Source organism: Triticum urartu, chromosome 7A (genome assembly GCF_056163025.1).
Source record: "Triticum urartu cultivar PI428250 chromosome 7A, HENAU_Tu73, whole genome shotgun sequence".
Lineage (NCBI taxonomy): Eukaryota > Viridiplantae > Streptophyta > Magnoliopsida > Poales > Poaceae > Triticum > Triticum urartu.
In genome coordinates this window covers 101,026,774-101,050,190 of record NC_141879.1, presented here as the reverse complement: position 1 = coordinate 101,050,190, position 23,417 = coordinate 101,026,774, and the positions used below count along the sequence as shown (strand labels likewise).

The following is a 23,417-nucleotide window of genomic DNA, read 5'->3' as shown; positions in this document are numbered from 1 at the left end:
TTTTGCATTAAAATTATGCCAAGTAGCACTCCGCATCAAAAAATTGTCTTTTTATCATTTACCTACTCGAGGACGAGCAGGAATTAAGCTTGGGGATGCCTGATACGTCTCCAACATATCTATAATTTTTTATTGCTCCATGCTATATTATCTACTGTTTTGGACTATATTGGGCTTTATTTTCCACTTCTATATTATTTTTGGGACTAACCTATTAACCGGAGGCCCAGCCCAGAATTGCTGTTTTTTGCCTATTTCAGTGTTTCGAAGAAACGGAATATCAAACGGAGTCCAAACAGAAAAATCCTTTTTGGAACGTGATTTTCTCACCGGATAAGACCCAGGAGACTTGGACCCTACGCCAAGGCATCAGAGAGGCGGTCACGAGGGGGGCGCCCCCTAGGGCGCGCCCCCTGCCTCGTGGGCCCCTCAAAGCTCCACCGACGTACTTCTTCCTCCTATATATACCCACGTGCCCCCAAACGATCACAACAGGAGCCAAAAACCTAATTCCACCGTCGAAACTTTCTGTATCCACGAGATCCCATCTTGGGTCCTGTTCCGGAGCTCCGCCGGAGAGGGCCGTCATCACGGAGGGCTTCTACATCATCATAGCCTCTCCGATGAAGTGTGAGTAGTTTACCTCAGACCTTTGGGTCCATAGTTATTAGCTAGATGGCTTCTTCTCTCTTTTTGGATCTCAATACAATGTTCTCCCCCTCTCTTTTGGAGATCTATTCGATGTAATCTTCTTCTTTTGCGGTCTGTTTGTTGAGACCGATGAATTGTGGGTTTATGATCAAGTCTATCTATGAACAATATTTGAATCTTCTCTGAATTCTTTTATGTATGATTGGTTATCTTTGCAAGTCTCTTCGAATTATCCATTTGGTTTGGCCAACTAGATTGGTAGTTCTTTCCATGGGAGAAGTGCTTAGCTTTGGGTTCGATCTTGCAGTGTCCTTTCCCAGTGATAGAAGGGGCAGCAAGGCACGTATTGTATCGTTGCCATCGAGGATAACAAGATGGGGTTTATTTCATATTGCATGAATTTATCTCTCTACATCATGTCATCTTGCTTAAAGCGTTACTCTGTTTTTAACTTAATACTCTAGATGCATGCTGGATAGTGGTCGATGAGTGGAGTAATAGTAGTAGATGTAGAATCGTTTCGATCTACTTGTCACGGACGTGATGCCTATATACATGATCATGCCTAGATATTCTCATAACTATGCTCAATTCCGTCAATTGCTCAACAGTAATTTGTTCACCCACCGTAGAATACTTATGCTCTTGAGAGAAGCCACTAGTGAAACCTATGGCCCCCGGGTCTATTCTCATCATATCAATCTCCATCACTTTAATTTTGCTTTGCTTTTTACTTTGTCTTTTACTTTTCACTTTGCATCTCTATACCAAAAATACCAAAAATATTATCTATCAGATCTCACATTCGTAAGTGACCGTGAAGGGATTGACAACCCCTAATCGCGTTGGTTGCGTTGAGCTCTTTGTGTTGTGTAGGTACGAGGGACTTGCGCGTGGCCTCCTACTGGATTGATACCTTGGTTCTCAAAAACTGAGGGAAATACTTACGCTACTCTGTTGCATCATCCTTTCCTCTTCGGGGAAATCCAACGCAAGCTAAAGAGGTAGCATGTACCAACATGCTGACGTGCGGTCTCCGTCGGCACCTTACTGACCTGCTCCGTCACCTCGGCTAGACAGGGGGCTTGATTGTCGCTTCGTAAACTTACTCGCCCAAGGACGTTGGTGTCACCCTGCCGACCTACCGCGTCTCCTCGGCTAGACCAGGGGCTTTGCCATCTCTTCATCAAACCTACTTCAGCATATCTCATAGTAGGGGTCCAACTTTTTTTTGCCGGATAATCTACATTGAACATGATTTTTTTGCACATACTTGAAATGACCCCAACTGTTTTCACTAGGTAGGCATGCCCATGGTAGGAATTCATGTCAGTTTCGAATAATTTCCGACACGATATGCACGTTTCAACAAGTCTAGCCATTTATCCGCCTTTTTTACCGAGAAAACTCCAAAAAAGAAAAATTTGTCAAAAACCCAAACAAGTTGACATGGTTCCTTGAATTGGTCATACAAGGCAACTAAAAATGAGTGTCATTTCAAGGATGTCGAGAAACAATGTGCTCTCACACACCCTCCGTTGAGACATGATCTATTTTTAAACATTCTTGAAACGACCCCAACTTTTTCAAGAAAGTGGGCATGCCCATTATAGGCATTGATAACCCACAAGTATAGGGGATCGCAACAGTTTTCTAGGGTAGAGTATTCAACCCAAATTTATTGATTCGACACAAGGGGAGCCAAAGAATACTCTCAAGTATTAGCAGTTGAGTTGTCAATTCAACCACACCTGGATAACTTAGTATCTGCAGCAAAGTGTTTAGTAGCAAAGTAATATGATAGTAGTGGTAACGGTAACAAAAGTAACGGTAGCAAAAGTAATATTTTTGGTGTTTTGTAGTGATTGTAACAGTAGCAACGGAAAAGTAAATAAGCGAAGAACAATATGTGAAAAGCTCGTAGTCATTGGATCGGTGATGGAGAATTATGCCGGATGCGGTTCATCATGTAACAATCATAACATAGGGTGACACAGAACTAGCTCCAATTCATCAATGTAATGTAGGCATGTATTCCGAATATAGTCATACGTGCTTATGGAAAAGAACTTGCATGACATCTTTTGTCCTACCCTCCCATAGCAGCGGGGTCCTAATGGAAACTAAGGATATTAAGGCCTCCTTTTAATAGAGAACCGGAACAAAGCATTAGCACATAGTGAATACATGAACTCCTCGAACTATGGTCATCACCGGGAGTGGTCCCGATTATTGTCACTTCGGGGTTGCCGGATCATAACACATAGTAGGTGACTATAGACTTGCAAGATAAGATCAAGAACACACATATATTCATGAAAACATAATAGGTTCAGATATGAAATCATGGCACTCGGGCCCTAGTGACAAGCATTAAGCATAGCAAATTCATAGCAACATCAATCTCAGAACATAGTGGATACTAGGGATCAAACCCTAACAAAACTAACTCGATTACATGATAGATCTATCCAACCCATCACCGTCCAGCAAGCCTACGATGGAATTGCTCATGCACGACGGTGAACATCATGAAATTGGTGATGGAGGATGGTTGATGATGACGACGGCGACGAATCCCCCTCTCCGGAGCCCCGAACGGACTCCAGATCAGCCCTCCCGAGAGGTTTTAGGGCTTGGCGGCGGCTCCGTATCGTAAAACGCGATGAATTCTTCTCTCTGATTTTTTTCTCCCCGAAGGCAAATATATAGAGTTGGACTTGTGGTCGGAGGAGCTTCAGGGGGCCCACGAGATAGGGGGCGCGCCCTAGGGGGGAGGGCGCGCCCCCACCCTCGTGAACAGGGTGTGGGCCCCCTGGTCTTCATCTTTTGCAAGGATTTTTTATTATTTCCAAATAGACGTTCTGTGGAGTTTTAGGTCATTCCGAGAACTTTTGTTTCTACACATAAATAACACCATGGAAAGTCTGCTGAAAACACTATAGGCGGTTCCCAAACAGAATGGTAAAGTTTATACTTCCCCTCCACCAACAAGCATCAATCCATGACTTGCTCGAAACAACGAGTGTCTCCAACTAGCAACAGTCCCAAGGGGAGTTTTGTTTGCAATTATTTCGATTTAGTTTGCGTAAAGCATGGGACTGGGCATCCTGGTGACCAGCCATTTTCTCGTGAGTGAGGAGCGGAGTTCACTCCTCTTGAGAATAACCCGCCTAACATGGAAGATAAGGGCAGCCCTAGTTGATGCATGAGCTATTCGAGCATACAAAACAGAATGTTTATTTGAAGGTTTAGAGTTTGGCACATAAAAGTTTACTTGGAACGGCAGGTAGATACCGCATATAGGAAGGTATAGTGGACTCATATGGAATAACTTTGGGGTTTAAGGGATTGGATGCACAGGCAGTATTCTCGCTTAGTACAAGTGAAGGCTAGCAAAAGACTGGGAAGCGACCAACTAGAGAGCGACAACAGTCATGAACATGCATTGAAATTAATAAACATTGGATGCAAGCATGAGTGGGATATAATCAACCATGAACATAAATATCGTGAAGGCTATGTTGATTTTGTTTCAACTACATGTGTGAACATGTGCCAAGTCAAGTCACTTAAATCATTCAAAGGAGGATACCACCCCATCATACCACATCACAACCATTTTAATAGCACGTTGGCACGCAAGGTAAACCATTATAACTCATAGCTAATCAAGCATGGAACAAGCAACTATGATCTCTAATTGTCATTGCAAACATGTTTATTCATAATAGGCTGAATCAGGAACGATGAACTAATCATATTTACAAAAACAAGAGAGGTTGAGTTCATACCAACTTTTCTCATCTCAGTCAGTCCATCATATATCGTCATAATTGTCTTTCACTTGCACGACCGAACAATGTGAAAATAATAAGAGTGCACATGCATTGGACTAAGCTGGAATCTGCGAGCATTCAATAAACAGGAGAAGACAAGGCAATATGGGCTTTTGGTTAAATCAACAATAATGCATATAAGAGCCACTTCAACAATTTAATCATGGTCTTCTCCTATCTACCCCCAAAGAAAAGAACAGAAATAAAACTATTTACACGGGAAAGCTCCCAACAAGCAAAAGAAGAACGGGAAATATTTTTGGGTTTTCTTTTTAATTATTACTACTACGGAAGAAAAGTAAACTAGCTAAAAGCTACACTAATTTTTTTTGGTTTTCTTAAGGTTTATTAAACACACAAGAAGAAAGCAAGAAAAAGAAAATAAACTAGCAAGGATATTACAGTGAAAAAGTATGAGCACCGACATCTGGCAATGAGTGTGCGTAAACATAAATGTAATGTCGGTGGGAAATACGTACTCCCCCAAGCTTAGGCTTTTGGCCTAAGTTGGTTCATTTCCACGGATGGCCTGGCGGATACCCGTAGGTGTAGCTGGGGTCGTTAAATTCTTCCTTGATTCCCGCTCGATCCATAAAATTTTCTGAAGGCCATTCGCAGGGCCGCACAGGAGCGTCCCTTGGTGGCTGCTCATCAGCATCACGCATTGCAAGCCTGAGTCCTTGCTTCCTTGAAGAACCACCTTGGAACATTTTCCTAAGCATATTTCTTCCTCTGAAAAATTTCTGAAATTTTTAATAACTTCAAACAAAAGTGAACCAACCTTAATAGAATTGATAGCAACCACTCCTACAAGTGCCTAGAGACTATATCAAGCATTAGAACTACTTGGAACCATATAAATTTTACATGCAAGCTCAAGAACATGGTCACCTAGGCAGCACAAATTTGCAATGAATAAAGCACTAGAGCAAAAACTAATTGGACCAATGGAGGAGACACATACCAAGGAACAATCTTCCCAAGCAGTTTTTTGAGAGGTGCTTTGAGCAAGGAGATCGAAAATCGCAGCAAAATGAGTAGAACTCGTGCTCGAGCTGGATATTGGTGTTTGTGGGAGGAAGAAGGAGTGTATGGGTGCAGGAATAAGTGGAGGAGGGCCACCGTGGGCCCACGAGGCAGGGGGGCGCGCCCTGGGGGGTAGGGCGCACCCTCCACCCTCGTGGCCAGGTGCTTGCCCCTCCTGCTGTGTTCTCAGTGCCAGAAATTCTCAAATATTCTAGAAAAAATCATATTCCATTTTCAGGGCATTTGGAGAACTTTTATTTTTGGGGTATTTTTATATTGCACGGATAAATCAGAAAACAGACATAAAAATACTATTTTTACTTTATTTCAACTAAATAACAGAAAGTAGAAAGAGGGTACAGAAGGTTGTGCCTTCTAGTTTCATCCATCTCATGCTCATCAGAAGGAATCCACTAACAAGGTTGATCAAGTCTTGTTAACAAACTCATTCCGAATAATCATGGAACCGGAGAAATTTCGAATAGCACTATGTTACCTCAACGGGGATATGCACATCCCCAATAATAAGAATATCATATTTCTTCTTGACAGTAGGAAGAGGAAATTCAAAACCTCCAAATATAATCGATGGAATTTTTCCAATAGAGTTGATACTATGAACTTGAGGTTGTTTCCTCGGAAAGTGTACCGTATGCTCATTACCATTAACATGAAAAGTGACATTGCCTTTGTTGCAATCAATAACAGCCCCTGCAGTATTCAAAAAAGGTCTTCCAAGAATAATAGACATGCTATCGTCCTCGGGAATACCAAGAATAACAAAGTCCATTAAAATAGTAACGTTTGCAACCACAACAGGAACATCCTCACAAATACCGACAGGTATAACAGTTGATTTATCAGCCATTTGCAAAGATATTTCAGTAGGTGTCAACTTTTTCAGGTCAAGTCTACGATATAAAGAGAGAGGCATAATACTAACACCGGCTCCAATATCACATAAAGCAGTTTTAACATAATTTCTTTTAATGGAGCATGGTATAGTAGGTACTCCTGGATCTCCAAGTTTCTTTGGTATTCCACCCTCAAAAGTATAATTAGCAAGCATGGTGGAAATCTCAGCTTTCGGTATCTTTCTTTTATTAGTGACAATTTCTTTCATATACTTAGCATAAGGATTCATTTTGAGCATATCAGTTAATCGCATACGCAAAAAGATAGGTCTAATCATTTCAGCAAAGCGCTCAAAATCCTCATCATCCTTTTTCTTGGACGGTTTGGGAGGAAAAGGCATGGGTTTCTGAACCCATGGTTCTCTTTCTTTACCATGTTTCCTAGCAACAAAGTCTCTCTTATCATAACGTTGATTCTTAGATTGTGGGTTATCAAGATCAACAGCAGGTTCAATTTCTACATCATTATCATTACTAGGTTGAGCATCATCATGAACATCATCATTAACATTTTCATTAGGTTCATGTTCATTACCAGATTGTGTTTCAGCATCAGAAATAGAAATATCATTTGGGTTCTCAGGTGGTTCAGCAATAGGTTCACTAGGAGCATGCAAAGTCCTATCATTTTCTTTTTTCTTCTTCTTAGAAGGACTAGGTGCATCAATATTATTTCTCTGAGAATCTTGCTCAATTCTCTTAGGGTGGCCTTCAGGATACAAAGGTTCCTGAGTCATCTTACCAGTTCTAGTAGCCACTCTAACAGCATAATCATTTTCCTTACTATTCATTTCATTGAGCAAATCATTTTGAGCTTTAAGCACTTGTTCTACTTGAGTTGTAACCATAGAAGCATGTTTAGTAATGTGTTTAAGTTCACCTCGAACATCAGCCATGTAATTACCCAAGTGTTCAATCATATAAGCATTTTGTTTTGATTGTCTACCAAAATAAGCATTGAAATCTTCTTGCTTAACCATAAAGTTATCAAACTCATCCAAGCATTGGCTAGCAATTTTAGTAGGAGGGATTTCAGCTCTATCATATATATAGAGAGAATTTACCTTTACTACCTGTGTCGGGTTATTAAGACCATGAGGTTCTTCAATAGGTAATGGATTAAGATCATATGTTTCTTCAACATGCGGTAGATTAAGACCATGTATTTCTTCAATAGGAGGTAAATTCTTAACATCTTCAGCTTTAATACCTTTTTCTTTCATAGATTTCTTTGCCTCTTGCATATCTTCAGGACTGAGAAATAGAACACCTCTCTTCTTCGGAGTTGGTTTAGGAATAGGCTCAGGAATTGGCTCAGGAGCTGGCTCAGGAAGTGTCCAATTATTTTCATTTGTCAACATATTATTCAATAGGATTTCAGCTTCATCCGGTGTTCTTTCCCTGAAAACAGAACCAACACAACTATCCAGGTAATCTCTGGAAGCATCGGTTTGTCCATTATAAAAGATATCAAGTATTTCATTTTTCTTGAGAGGATGATCAGGCAAAGCATTAAGTAACTTGAGAAGCCTCCCCCAAGCTTGTGGGAGACTCTCTTCTTCAATTTGCACAAAGTTGTATATTTCCCTCAAAGCAGCTTGTTTCTTATGAGCAGGGAAATATTTAGCAGAGAAGTAATAAATCATATCCTGGGGACTACGCACACAACCAGGATCAAGGGAATTAAACCATATCTTAGCATCACCCTTTAATGAGAACGGAAATATTTTAAGGATATAAAAGTAGCGAGATCTCTCATCATTAGTGAACAGGGTGGCTATATCATTTAATTTAGTAAGATGTGCCACAACAGTTTTAGATTCATAGCCATGAAAAGGATCAGATTCAACCAAAGTAATTATATCAGGATCAACAGAGAATTCATAATCCTTATCGGCAACACAGATAGGTGAAGTTGCAAAAGCAGGGTCAGGTCTCATTCTATCATTAAGAGATTGCTGATTCCATTTAGCTAATAATCTCTTGAGCTCATATCTATCTTTGCAAGCGAAAATAACTAAAGAAGCTTCTTTATCAAAAACATAACCCTCAGGAATAACATGCAAGTTTTCATCATCACTTTCATCAATATAATCAGTTTCAATAATTTCTTTCTCTCTAGCCCTAGCAATTTGTTCATCAAGAAATTCACCAAGATGTACAGTAGTATCAAGCATAGAAGTAGTTTCATCATAAGTATCATGCATAGCAGACGTGGCATCATCAATAACATGCGACATATCAGAACGAATAGCAGAAGCAGGTTTAGGTGTCGCAACCTTACTCAAAACAGAAGGTGAATCAAGTGCAGAGCTAGATGGCAGTTCCTTACCTCCCCTCGTAGTTGAGGGATAAATTGTTGTCTTAGCATCTTTCAAGTTCTTCATAGTGACCAGCAGATATAAATCCCAAGTGACTCAAAGAATAGAGCTATGCTCCCCGGCAACGGCGCCAGAAAATAGTCTTGATAACCCACAAGTATAGGGGATCGCAACAGTTTTCGAGGGTAGAGTATTCAACCCAAATTTATTGATTTGACACAAGGGGAGCCAAAGAATATTCTCAAGTAGTAGCAGTTGAGTTGTCAATTCAACCACACCTGGATAACTTAGTATCTGCAGCAGAGTGTTTAGTAGCAAAGTAATATGATAGTAGTGGTAACGGTAACAAAAGTAACGGTAGAAAAAGTAATATTTTTGGTGTTTTGTAGTGATTGTAACAGTAGCAACGGAAAAGTAAATAAGCGAAGAACAATATGTGAAAAGCTCGTAGGCATTGGATCGGTGATGGAGAATTATGCCGGATGCGGTTCATCATGTAACAATCATAACATAGGGTGACACAGAACTAGCTCAAATTCATCAATGTAATGTAGGCATGTATTCCGAATATAGTCATACATGCTTATGAAGAAGAACTTGCATGACATCTTTTGTCCTACCCTCCCGTGGCAGCGGGGTCCTAATGGAAACTAAGGGATATTAAGGCCTCCTTTTAATAGAGAACCAGAACAAAGCATTAGCACATGGTGAATACATGAACTCCTCAAACTGTGGTCATCACCGGGAGTGGTCCCGATTATTGTCACTTCAGGGTTGCCGGATCATAACACATAGTAGGTGACTATAGACTTGCAAGATAGGATCAAGAACACACATATATTCATGAAAACATAATAGGTTCAGATCTGAAATCATGGCACTCGGGCCCTAGTGACAAGCATTAAGCATAGCAAAGTCATAGCAACATCAATCTCAGAACATAGTTGATACTAGGGATCAAACCCTAACAAAACTAACTCGATTACATGATAGATCTCATCCAATCCATCACCGTCCAGCAAGCCTACGATGGAATTACTCATGCACGGCGGCGAGCATCATGAAATTGGTGATGGAGGATGGTTGTGATGATGACGGCGACGAATCCCCCTCTCTGGAGCCCCGAACGGACTCCAGATCAGCCCTCCCGAGAGGTTTTAGGGCTTGGCGGAGGCTCCGTATCGTAAAACGCGATGAATTCTTCTCTCTGATTTTTTCTCCCCGAAAGCAAATATATAGAGTTGGAGTTGAGGTCGGAGGAGCTTCAGGGGGGCCACGAGGTAGGGGGCGCGCCCTAGGGGGGAGGGCGCACTCCCCACCCTCGTGGACAGGGTGTGGGCCCCCTGGTCTTCATCTTTTGCAAGGATTTTTTTATTATTTCCAAATAGATGTTCCATGGAGTTTCAGGTCATTCCGAGAACTTTTGTTTCTGCACATAAATAACACCATGGAAAGTCTGCTGAAAACAGCGTCAGTCCGGGTTAGTTCCATTCAAATCATGCAAGTTAAAGTCCAAAACAAGGGCAAAAGTGTTCATAAAAGTAGATACGACGGAGACGTATCAGGCATCCATGCCAGGTTTGAACGACTTCCGACACCTTATATAAGTTGCGACACGTCCAGCCTTTCTGACCGAGAAAACTCCAAAAAATGAAAAATTTGTTGAAAATTAAAACAACTTGGCAAGGTGCCTTCAATTGGTCATCCAAGCCAATAAAATAAATGATGTCATTTGACGGATGTCGAGAGATAACATGCTCTCAAACGGAGATTTTTCGCCTACCCATACACTCTACGTTGAACATGGGATATTTTAGGAATTCTAGAAATGACCCTAACTTTTGCCAGCAGGTGGGTATGCCATTGGTAGGCATCCATGCATGATTTGAAGAACTTTTTTAAAATTATAATTTAAACAGTTATTTGAAACTATTATTCTAATTTTTTAACATAACTCATAAATACAAAGAGATAAAATTGAGATGAGTAAATGTTTTTTAAAAGAGTTTAATAAATTTTTGAAGAACAAAACATATTTAAAACAGTTACTTATACTTTTTTTGGTATTCCAAGCAATATTTGGAATTTTTTAACAGGTTTCAAAAATAACAATAAATTTCAAAAAGGCGAAAACGGAATTAACGAAAAAATAGAACAAATAGAACAAATAGAAAAGAAAAACTTAGGCATTGGCCCAACTAGGCGGCAACAGCGGTCCCGTTGGGCGCCTGTTGGGCCTGCCCAAGCGTCCGAGGATTTGAAAAAAAATCTATTGATTCAGAGAAAAATGTTCATGATTTTATTAAATTTTTACAAATTTTTAAAATAGTTTCACTAAAATATTATGCAAAAAATAGCAGCCCGGTTTTGGGAACCTTCTAGGTGGTTGCCGTATCTTTTTTCTTTTTCTTTTTATCTTCTCTCCTATTTTCTTTTTTCTGTTTCTTTTACGTTTTTTTGAATTTTTTGTCTATTAGTTAAATATATCTTTTTTTCATAAATTCAAAAAATAGAATTTCAAAAAATTTGTTCATAATTCCGAAATATTTCATATTCAAAATTTCAAAATATTTCATGCTCAAAATGTTCGAAATTTTGGACATTTTCATATTTATTAATCAATGCACTAAAATTTCAGAAAATGTTCAGCATTTCTTAATTTTGTTCACGTTCCAATTTTTCATATTTATTGATCAATGGTCAAAAATTGAAAAATTCTAAAAAAAATTGGGTTGTAAAATTTTGATCAAGGTTTTTATAAGTGCTCCCTTTTCAAGAAATGTTCACATTTTGAACAATTTGAAAGACACAAACATTTTTTATATAAATTGCAAATTTAAGCAAATGCCAAATAAAATTTTCGCGAAATGGGGACATTTCATTTTCATCGATTTGAGAAAAAGTTAATGAATTTGAAAAGGTAATGAAATTCAAAAAGGTTCATCTATTTGAAAAAAGGTAATGCGTTTAGAAAAAGTTTGCAAAATTGGCAAAAGTTCATTTGTTTTAATAAAAGTTCATGAATTTGGAAAAAGTTCAACGATTTAAATAAATCATGGATTTTGAAAAAGTTCACGATTTTAAGAAAATGTTCATGGATTTTTACGAATTTGAAAAGGTTCATGATCTGAAAAATGACGGATTTAAGCTTGTGGAAAAGATAAGACAAAAATGAAAATAAAAAGGGAGAAAACCTTACCGAGAAGACTCACAACAAAAAGAAAAAACAAAGTAACTAGGCATAGCAAGGTTGCTTTCCTAGTTGGTTAGATGGTGTGTAAGTACACCAGAAGGTTGAGAGTTTGAGTGCCAAGGGTCCATATTGCCCTTTATACATTTAGTGAAGGGGGTTGTACCGAAGCCGGGCTTATTGAGTAATATGTGCAGCTAGCAGTTTATGTTCTTACCATATGCAATTAAACATATCACATTTCTACTTGACCTAGCCAAATCATCTTATCTTGGAAGTGTGAGACCAGCGCATTTAGTCATCTATTTGATCCAGACCTCGACGTTTGCAGAGCACGCGCGGTTCTCGGGCGAGGAGAGCTGCGACGCCATGGAGTTCATATTCTGGGCCATGGTGGAGTCCTATCAGATCCAGCGACGGCGTGGAAGTGGCGCGAGTTCAAGGCGGAGAGGCCCATCCGGCTCAACGTTCGTCGTCCTTCGGGTGGGAGCTCTGGCCTTCCCTCCTCCAGGTGCCCTCCCGCCCAGGGTGGACCCCTCGCTCCAAATTGACCAACGTTATGGCTGGTACGGTGGGGAAAACGCACCTCTCCCGCCGTGTTGGCGCTCTACCTCGTCGCAACAACCTTGAGCCTCCTTGGCTCGGTGACCACGGCAAGGTCCCATCAGGTGCTCGTCTGAAACTCCGTGGTAGGATTTCTGTCCATACCGACCGCGAGTGCTTTGGGTTATCCTAGAACTCAGTATCCAAAACAACAAATTATGTTGAATATGTCATTAAACAGAGCTTATGCTCTGGATCTCCTCTTTGCTCGCCGCCGGTGAGATCCTCCGGTAATTGACACTTTTGTGGTCTCTTCTGCATCGGGTGTGTGCCCCTGTAGTATACATATAGGTGGCCCTGTCGCCATGTCACTTCCTCCAATCAAGTGCGAGAGAGTGAAGACGCCTTCACCAAAACCGCCTTCCACCTTTGATGACGCTGATGAAGTCGTAGCTAGGGTTTTTGGACAGCTTTGTCCCATTCCCTCCCCACGCCGCCACTCTCGTCCCCCTCGCCCTATCGCTTCCACTCTCAGATGGGTCCGAAAAGATCTTGCTCACTCCGGTTGTTTCACCCCATCTGATATGTTTCCAGTCAAAAAATTTGGCCCCTTCGATCCTCCCCCGATTAACCTCAAGATCCTCATAGAAGGGATCGGAGTTGGATTCAAGTCCTTTGCCCAGGCTGTGGCCATGGCGGACAAGGCACCTCGAGCGGGGGCGCAGAACCAGCACGCGCCTCCACTTCACAAAAACCCTGTCTATCGCCAACAGGGGGTACGGGGGGAGGCATCAACAACCCTGCGGCTGGCCCTTCCAAGGCTGCTGCGCCGCGACAAGCTCCACCAACTGCAGATGCACCTCCGCCGCCTGCTCTCCCTGCGCCAGTCTGCAGATCCTCGACGAGAGATACAAGGATATGGTATGTTTTACCTGCGGCAGTCCTGGACACTATGTTGGTAACTGCATCGAAGAAAAGACCTGCTTTACATGTGGAAATGAGGGTCATAATGTCAACAACTGCACGACTTGGGCTCACCCGCATCCTGTTGCGACATCCGTTGGCAGCTCTGCTCTTGGATTAGGCTTCTACCATATTGATGCCCTGGTGGGAACGGAAGCCAACTGGTTGAACTTTAGGAACTGTGGAGAGGTGTAGATTTTGAAAGGAGGCATTAGCCAAGCTGACCTAATCAAGAATCTGTCTGGGATCTTCTGTAAGAATAAGCAATGGTCGTGGCAAGTTAGGACTCTGTCAGAAAAGAGGTTTCTGGTGAGATTTCCCCCATGGAAAAATGTGGATGAGCTGATAGAATTCCCTACTTTTGATCTGCCTATTAATGGGGTGTCTGTGACAGCGAAGAAGTGGACTGGAGCTATTGACCCCTTCAGTGAACTAACTGAAGCTTGGGTTGCCATTGAAGGGTTGTCTTCTAAGTGGTGTAAATGGAAGGTGTTCTCACATATTGATTCATGTTTTGGTATCCTGGTGGATGTTGACTGGAATGGTCTAATGAAAAGCTTCTATGAGAAAGTAAGGATCAAGATTGCCTGTAGAAATCCAGCTAAAATTTTGTTTGACAGAATTATGGAGATGACGAAGAAATTATACATTCTATCTTTCACTATGGAAGGCTTTAAACATATAGGAGTTGATGACCCTAATGATGACAATGGACCTGCTGACATCTCTGTGGATAAGGATAACAAGGAACTGGGGAGTGAGGAACTTGATAAAGTTCTTCGGGAAGATGGAGAGATGATATTGACCTTCCTAATAAAGCTACCACCTCTAAGAACTCGTCTGCATATAAAGCAACAAGAATAGATGATAGTATCACCTTTCATCTTGCTGCACTTCTAGAAGCTTGTTGCTCCCCTGAGAAAGAAGTTGTTGCTGATAATAACAGGGCAATGACATGTGTGGTTGATGCACCCATCCCCTTCACAGAAGCTATCAAAATTTTGGGTGTGCCTAGTGAGCGGGGTGTTTGTTTAACCACTCCGCCTCCCCCTATTGCAAAAACTGATGAAGCTCCTCTCAGTGGCATTTCCCCTATTTCAACGCAGAAAACATATTGCTCCGAACTGCTGAGAGATATGGACAACTCTATGTCTGATACTACGAGTGAAATTGAGGGCTCGGAAAATGAGATGGACACATTTGAAGCTCCTGTAATCAACTGCTTGAAGATGATGGAACTGGGGACAGACACCGTGGCTACTGCCAACATACCTCCCCCTCCTACTGGTAAGAAAACTAGTACCAACAAGTGGGGTCTAGTGGTTGCTCCAAGGCCTAGTACCAGAACACAAAATAGACAGAATATGATTGAGAAAGTTGTTGCGTATAAAATGAGGAAGAGCCTGGAGATCCCTATCACCTTCAAAAGTAAGTCTTTTACTAATGAAGCATGTTCTACGTTAGAGGCTTATGTCTCTGCTGTTGATCTTAGAATTGGTAACTCTGATACTGATAAAATTTCCATTATTAACGATATTATCATAGATGAAACTGAAAAATACATGCAATTTTCTTCTCAAAATCCTGAAATATCCTTACCTGATGATCTAGATGACAACTTGTGTGACCTAAATGGAGTTTGTACTCCAACAAATTGCAGTTCTGGCTCTAACAGACCAGTGGGCATTGCTGGTTCTGTTGGTGGTCCTAGAAATCTTTCTAAAGGTGGGCTTTATAGCCTTTCTCATCCTTCCAAAATTCCATGATAGGTGTCTTTTGGAATATTAGAGGTTTAGGACAAAAAGGAAAACTCTAGTGCCTGCCTGATCTTGTTAATAAGTAAAAACCAGATTTTATAGGGTTTCAAGAAATAAAAAGAGAAACTATATCTGATTCTTTTTTAAGTGTTCTAGCTGGCTCTACTCCATATATGTGGCATATATTACCTGCTAGGGGAATACTTATGGGGATTAATTCCTGCTCCTTTGAGCTTATTGGTATCGTTTGCAAAAAATATTGTATGATCAGTACTCTGAAGAGAAAAACCGATGGGTTTTGCTGGCACTTGATAGCAGTCTATGGTACATCTTATGTTGTGGATAATGTGGATTTTAATGCTGAACTACACAAAGTGATGGGTGGGTTATCCTTTCCCGTTCTATTTGGAGGAGATTTTAACTTGGTTAGAGAGGCCAAGGAAAAATCTTTTGGCAATGTCACAACTCATGGGCCTTTTTATTTAACAATTGGATAAATAAGTGGGGGCTCATGGAAAATAAGTTAGCTAATAGGGTTTATACCTGGAGCAATAATCAAGAAAATCCTCCTTTTGCAACTATTGATAGAGTTTTCTCTTCAGCTGATTGGGATAGTCACTTCCCCCTAACTACTGTGTGTGCCCTACCTAGGGTGGGCAGTGATCATGCCCCCCTACACTTCAGTTCAGGAATGGGGGATGCAAAAATAACAAACCTTTTAGGTTTAAAAATGGTGGCTAGGGCAACCTATTCCTATGCCCTGGTTGAGAAAATTTTGGCTACTCCATCACCCTTCAAATCTGCTATTGACACTTGGCAGTTCAAAGCTAAATTATTTAGGAAGCAGGTGAAAGGATGGAGTATTAACCTGGAGGCTGCTATGAAGAAAAGAAAAAAAGATCTACTAGAAGAGTTTGACATCTTGGATGTTTTCTCTGAACAAAACAAGATTGGGGCCGAGGATATCCTCAGGATGAAAGAAATTAGAGAAGAACTCCAGGAAATATGGAAGAAAGAGGAGACTGTCATGTAGCAGAGATCTAGGGATAGAAAATTTCTTGAGGGTGATAAAAACACGGCATACTTCCATGTTGTTGCTAACCAACGTAGGAGGAAAAACTAGCTTTCAGTTCTGGAAGGTGTTGAAGGACCTGTTTACTCCACTAAAGATACGCTGGATGTAGCAACTGACTTTTATAAGAAACTTTTTGGGTTTGAGCCTAAACCTAATATCCACTTGGGTGACCGATTTTGGTCTGCTGACGAACTTGTTACTGATGCTGAAAATGAGCTACTAGAGAAACCCTTCTCGGAGGAAGAAATCAAGGAGGCCATCATGGGGTCATATGCTAGTGGTGCACCTGGATCAGATGGGCTCTCCTTCTTATTCTACCAACATTTCTGGGAGGTGATTAAGGGAGATTTTATGGCCCTGGTGAGAGATTTTGAGCGTGCGAGCCTGGATATCCAGAGACTTAATTACTCTATTGTTACGCTTATTCCTAAAGAGCCTGATGCCAAGCATATGAGGAAGTTCAGACTAATTTGCTTGAGCAATTGCTCAATAAAAATCTTCAGTAAATCCATGACTAACAGGGTCTCTCCGCTAGGCCATAGGCTGTTGTCCCCATGTCAAACTGCGTTTGTACGAGGAAGATTCATTTTAGATAGCATAGTTACTGCTCATGAAGCAATCCATGAGGTGCACAAGTCGGGTAGACCTGGGGTTGTCCTCAAAATAGATTATGAGAAAGCATACGACAGAGTGAACTGGGTTTTCCTAGTTGAAATGCTAACCTCCAGGGGTTTTGGGTCTAAATGGATAGGGTGGATCTTATCCACTCCACAGCAAAGCTCCTTTTGTGTTAAGATCAATGATGTCTTGGGTCCATATTTTGTGGGAGGGAAAGGTCTGAAATAGGGCGACCCGAGCTCACCCATGCTTTTTAACCTTGTTGCGGATGTTTCTCTCGAATGCTTGCCAAAGTTGTTAATGGAAATATTATTTCGGGGATTATTGCTCATATCATCCCTCGAGGGCTTATTATCCTACAGTATGTCGATGGTACGATCCTATTCCTAGATTCAAATTCTGAGTATGCAAGAAAACTTCAATGGTTGCTTGCTTGCTTTGAAAGACTTTCTAGATTGAAAATCAATTATGATAAGTGTGAATTAGTTCCTGTAAACTTAGATGTTGCGGTTGCTAAAGTTTTATCTCAAATCTCTTGCTACAAATGGGGGATTTCCCCCTTAAATATCTTGGGGTCCCACTACACTACCTCAAGCTGAGAAGAGTGGACATCCAACCCATCATTGATAAAATAATTAAGAACTTTTGTGGGTGGAAAGGAAGGCTGCTCAGCTATGAAGCCAATCTGGTCTTGCTCAAGTCTTGCATTGCTAGTATCCCTATGTACTTGATGTCGATTATCAAGTTTCCTAAATGGGCCATTAAAGCCATTACGTCGTAGATGGCACATTTTTTCTGGGGGAACCTAGATGATAAGCATAAGTGACACCTAGCTGATTGGGGGCTTATCTCCAAAAAAGGACTTTGGTGGTCTAGGTGTTCCCAACTTGCGAGAATTCAACATGGCTTTGTTGGCGGCCTCATGGGCTAAAAAATACTTTCAAGACTGTGATAACGAATGGATTAGATTGGTGGAACATAAATATAGGAACAATAAACCTAACTTGCTTTGGTCCAAACAGGGAACGGTTCCCCTTTCTGGAAGGGTGTAACCTGGGCTAGCTCGTGCTGGTGTAAGGCCTTTCTATCGATGGACATTTGGGACTGGGGAGAAAATTAGTTTTTGGCACGATATCTAGGCGGGGGATTCTTCCCTCAAGACCCAATTCTGGGATGCCAACAACAAAACTGTGTGGTTGCCCAAGTTTGGGATGGGGAAACTTTGAAACTCTCTTTTAACAGATGTGTTTATGAGGGTTTCCTTACTAAATGGTAGGGTCTAATCTAGGTAATAGCTACCAAAAAACCAAACTATGAGGAAGACCACCCCATTTGGATGTTAGAACCATTGGGGATGTACATTGTGAGTTCCTTTTATAATGTGGTCAACTGGGGTGGGTTATCTACCCCCTTATGAAAGAATTTTTGGAAAATTCTGGTCCCACATAGATATCTGGTGTTCTTATGGCTAGCTTATTACAATAAAATTCTTACTAGAGACAATTTGTGTAAGAGACGTCCTGTTAATGACATGACATGCCTATTTTGCAGTGAAAATGAATCAGTCCATCACCTGTTTTTTGATTGTATAGTGGCTAAAAACATTTGGGAAGATATTGCTAAATCCTTTGATTTCCAGTACCCCAATAATATGATTGAGTTATCTAATCTTTGGAGTATTATAATAAGAAGTCTATAGTAAATATTGCTTGTGTTGCTGCCATTTGGAGCGTTTGGACCATGCGTAATGATATGTGTTTTCAGGACGTGCCATGGACAAGTACTCGTGCAATATTGGGAAGGGCCAGCTCTTTACCTCATCAATGGAAAATCCTGTGTGAAGGAGACCAGTTGGTGTTACTATGGCGCTGTCTCCTGCTCCTGGACCGTCAAAGAGAAGAGCTGCTGCGGATCGCCTGGACCGGAAGCTCGGAGTTGAAGCGAAGGGTGGACTTAGCGGCTTCATACTGAGCGCGCACTCGGGGTGACCCTCCCTCCCTGGGGTGCGGGATGATATGATTGGTCCTAGTCTTCCCCTGCATTGCTCCTAGTAGTTGCAAAAACAAAAATGGAATACTATGTTGCTGGGCTGTATAGCCGGACTTCTGCTATCGCTTTTGCCGTTAGGTTTCATTTTTTATTTTTGTATATCCGATCCTACTACTCTGGCTAGATCCGAGAGCTTTGAAATGTTGGCCTGGGCGCTGTGCCCTGTTTTTAATAAAAATGGGGTGGGGGAACCCCTCTTGATAAAAAAATATAGTGAGAGCTCACAGGGGTATATATAGGCGGGGGAGATGAGATCCGTCCCCGAGTTCGACACGGACATGAATCCAAGGAAGAGGCAAGATCTGCTCGGAGTTGGTAGCTACAATCTACAACCGAGGGGCGTGCTTCCCGTGTCGGCGAATCCTATTTGGCGTTGTAGGTGCCCGTTAATGTGTATTCTGCAAACGGACGCCTGTAGCACCCCGCGCTGGGCCGGCCCATCTCACACTTTTTCCTTTCCGTTTTCTAGATGCTAAAAAGGAGCGCGTCCGGTGAGGTATCAAACTCCCGACATCCACTTCGACATAACAGAGAGTAACCACCGCGCCACCACGCCCAACATGTTGACTATTATCCTTATACGTCTTTTCTTATTTCACCTTTCCATTTACCTTTTTTCGTTTTTCGTTTTTTGTTTTTCATTTTTTCGTTTTTCTTTTTTCTTTTCTCTTTTTCTTCTTGCTATCTTGGTGACTTTTCTACAATTCGTGAACTTTTTCTTCAAATCGATGAACTTTTTTCAAATTTAATGAACTTTTTCCAAATTCAACGAACTTTTTCCGATTTTAATGAACTTTTTCTAAAATTCAATGAACTTTTTTTTTACAAATTCAATGAACACTTTTCAAATTGGATGAACTTTTCTTCAAATTTATGAACATTTTTTTTTCCAATTTTTAGATTTTTTGAAAATCCATGATCTTTTTTTAATTTCTATGAACTTTTTCATCAATGAACTTTTCCAAGTTTGTGAACTTTTCTTCAAAAATGATGAAAATTTTCTAATCCCGATTTTTCTTCCAAAAAATTGACACGATACAGTACATGGTTATGTGCAACAAATATCGTTGCGCCCGTGTTATTATGTGTTTCACGCTGTCCCTAAACACTCAAGGCCGGTGAGTTGGAATCACGTTAATAGCTACTTTGGGGGGGGGGGGGGGGGGCGTTTCCGCGCTAATTTACCGTTCGACGCGTTTCGTGGGCCGGCGCAACTTGCAGGGCGCGTGGGCACCGTTTCTCCTAGCCGGCGCTTAAGGCGCCGACTTGGAGCTCCCGCGAGAACTCCTGTTTGACGCTCGTTGGCCTCATATGAAGCAGCTTCCGCGCAGGATTTGCTAAAGGTCGCGCAAATGGGCCGCCCATTTGCAGGTAACGAATGAAAAACTTCATGAAAAAAATAAGCCACAGTGAGGAGTCGAACTCATGACAACCTACTACAAAACTATGTGTTGTTGGCCACTTGGGCTGGCAACTATTGCAAGCTAAACTACAGTGCTAACCATTAAGTACGCAGTCACAGTTCTTATTTTGCATGCTAAATCCGTTTTTTAATTTTGCAATATTTTTTGGAAAATGCGACTAATGTTTCAAAATGTGCAAAATTTCAATATTTGAACAAATGCGAACATTTTTTAGAAGGTGAACAAAAATTGAAAAACATGAACAATTTTTTATATACGCTGAACAATTTTTAAATATACATTGAACATTTTTGTAATATACACTGAACAATTTTTAAATACACATTAAACATTTTTGTGATATACACTAAACAATTTTTAAATACACGTCGAACATTTTTGTGATATACATTGAACAGTTTTTAATACATAATGAACATTTTCTTAAATCTACGATGCACAGTTTTGCAATACACGTTGAACTTTTTTCTAATATACAAAAAATTTGAACAGATTTTGAAAATGAGAATAAGTTTTGGTATTCTATACAGTATTTTATCTTTTAGAAAAAATATTGAAAACAGAAAAAAAAAGAAAAAGAAAAAAAAGAAAAAGGAAACAGAAAAACTGTAGCGCCTACGTAGGCCGGCCCAACTGTGAGCGTCTTCAACGGGGGCACGACGTTTTGACGCCCACGAGCGTCAAATAGGATCCACCGTGCGTGTTACCCTTCGCAGGAGAGTCCTATCTGCCGCTCTCTGCGGCAGAATGTCGACCGCACGCACAGATGGCGATCCCGACTGGGCCGGCCCATGTTACTTGCGAAGAACGGAATCTTTAGCACTCGAAAAAAAGAAAGAGCTAAGCAGGATTCGAACCAAAGACCAGGTGCTCCGCAAGAAGTCCTACGCAAAATGATTAAGAACCAAACCAAGCGCTGACCCGTACGTTTTTAGTGTTTTAAATAGCAAAACATTATTATTTTTTAAAGGTGAATGTTGTATGAAACCCTGGACAGTTTTCAAAATTGGGAATAAAATTTGGAAAAACTCAAACATTTTCTAAAATGGCAGACGGATTTTGGAAACAGGAACATTTTTAAACTCCCCCAAAAAATTGAAAATCCGAACATTTTTCCGAAAATGAGAACATTTTTCAAATTCTGAAAATATTTGGATACGCGAACATTTTTGAAAAATGGGAACATTTTTTGAAATTCCCGAACAATATTTGAAAACACGAACATTGTTTGAACTCATGAACAAAATTTGAAACACAAACATTTTTTTGAATTTTGCAAACAGTTTTTGAAACTCCAGAACAAAATTTTAAAACACAAACAATTTTTGAAATAAGCACACTTTTCAAATTTCGAAACATTTTCTAGATATGCGAACATTTTTCGAAATTGGGAACATTTTTGAAACTCCCGAACAATATTTGAAAAGAGGAGCATTGTTTGAACTCACGAACAAACTTTCAAACACGAACATTTTTTTGAAATTTGCAAACAGTTTTTGAAACTCCGGAACAAAATATAAAAATAAAAATAATTTTTAAAATTTGCAAAGAAATTTTTGAAATGGGAACATTTTATTAAACTCACGAACAAAATTTGAAAGCAATATTTGAGATCCTGAATAAATTTGAAATGTTGTGAAAATTTCAAAAAATGCATAATTTAAAGAAACAAAAACGAAAAAGAAAAGAAACAGAAAAATGAAAAATGAAAAAAAGAAACAAAAAAACGAAAAACAAAAAAATGAAAAATAGAAAACAAAAAGAAACAAAAAACAAGCCAAAACGGTTCTAGAACCTTCTAGAAGGTTCCCAAAACCGGGTAAAACCAGACTGAAACATTCGATAAGGTTTCCAAAACCAGATGTGATCGCCTCGTTAGCTATCTTATATGGGCCGACCCAGTTGTTCGCTTCCTGTGCTCGCTCTATGCGTTGCCGCCACATTTTGAAATCACTAGTTGAGGAGTACTCATTGCAAAGATCACTCCAACTTCCCAGGTTGCGACAAGTGGCACACATGCAGCACGCCACTTGTCGCAACTTGAGAGTTTTTCTTTTTTCGTAAATTTGTTTATTCAAAACATTTTATCTCTCCAACCGTGCGTCCAAATCTCAAACGCTTTCACCGTTGAATTCCTCGCGTCGAGATCTTCAAAACTAGATCCCATGTTGATAGGTTTTGACAAACTTTTCTTTCAAAAAAAACCGAATCGGGAGCACGGGTTTTTTCCTTTCCGAAAGAGGCACGCTCGTGCCTCTCACGAAATCACAACCGTGCCTCTCGCGGAAGCAAAACCGTGACTCTCGCGAAAGAAAACAAAAAGAAGAAAAAACGCGTTTTTTTCGTTTCCGAGGAGGCACGGCCGTGACTCTCGCGAAAGCACACCCATGCCTCTCACGGAAGCAAAACCGTGACTCTCGCGAAATGAAAAAAATAGAAAATGCGTTTTTTTCGTTTCCGAGAGGCACGGCCGTGACTTTCGCGGAAGCAAAACCGTGACTCTCACGAAAGGAAACAAAAACAGAAAATGCGTTTTTTCGTTTCCGAGAGGCACGGTCGTGACTCTCGCGAACGCACAACCGTGCCTCTCGCGGAAGCAAAACCATGACTCTCGTGATAGGAAAAACAACGCATTTTTTTCCGTTTCCGAGAGGCACGGCCGTGACTCTCGTGAAAGCAAAAACGTGGCTCTCGTGGAAGCAAAACCGTGACTCTCGCGAAAGGGGAAAAAAGAAAACGCGTTATTTCGCGCAAAAAAAAATTCAAATTTTTTTGGGTCCAAAAGCTAAGGACGACCCATGAAAAACCAAAACGTCAAAAAAAACCCGAAAAAAACCGTTCAAATAGCCGAAAACGCATGTGAAAAAATAAAAAAACAAAATCCGGAGAAGGCGTTCAAAACGCGACACGTGACGAATGACTGAGAGCGTGCCACTGGCGAGGCTCCCGAAGAAGCACTCGTTAACTAGTGGCTCCCCCCACATTTAGTCGCAGAGAGCGTCAAATAGAAAATTCCCCTTCGCAGCAGGTGGAAACCAGGGAAACTG

At 40.8% G+C, this 23,417-nt stretch overlaps 1 protein-coding gene across 1 annotated transcript; it reads right to left on the bottom strand.

The window, feature by feature from the left end:
- Positions 1-6,003: 6,003 nt before the first annotated feature.
- Positions 6,004-7,791, bottom strand: LOC147958267 (uncharacterized). Its single transcript, XM_087536338.1, has one exon. The coding sequence runs from the start codon at positions 7,789-7,791 to the stop codon at positions 6,004-6,006; it is 1,788 nt and encodes a 595-aa protein (XP_087392464.1).
- Positions 7,792-23,417: the final 15,626 nt, after the last annotated feature.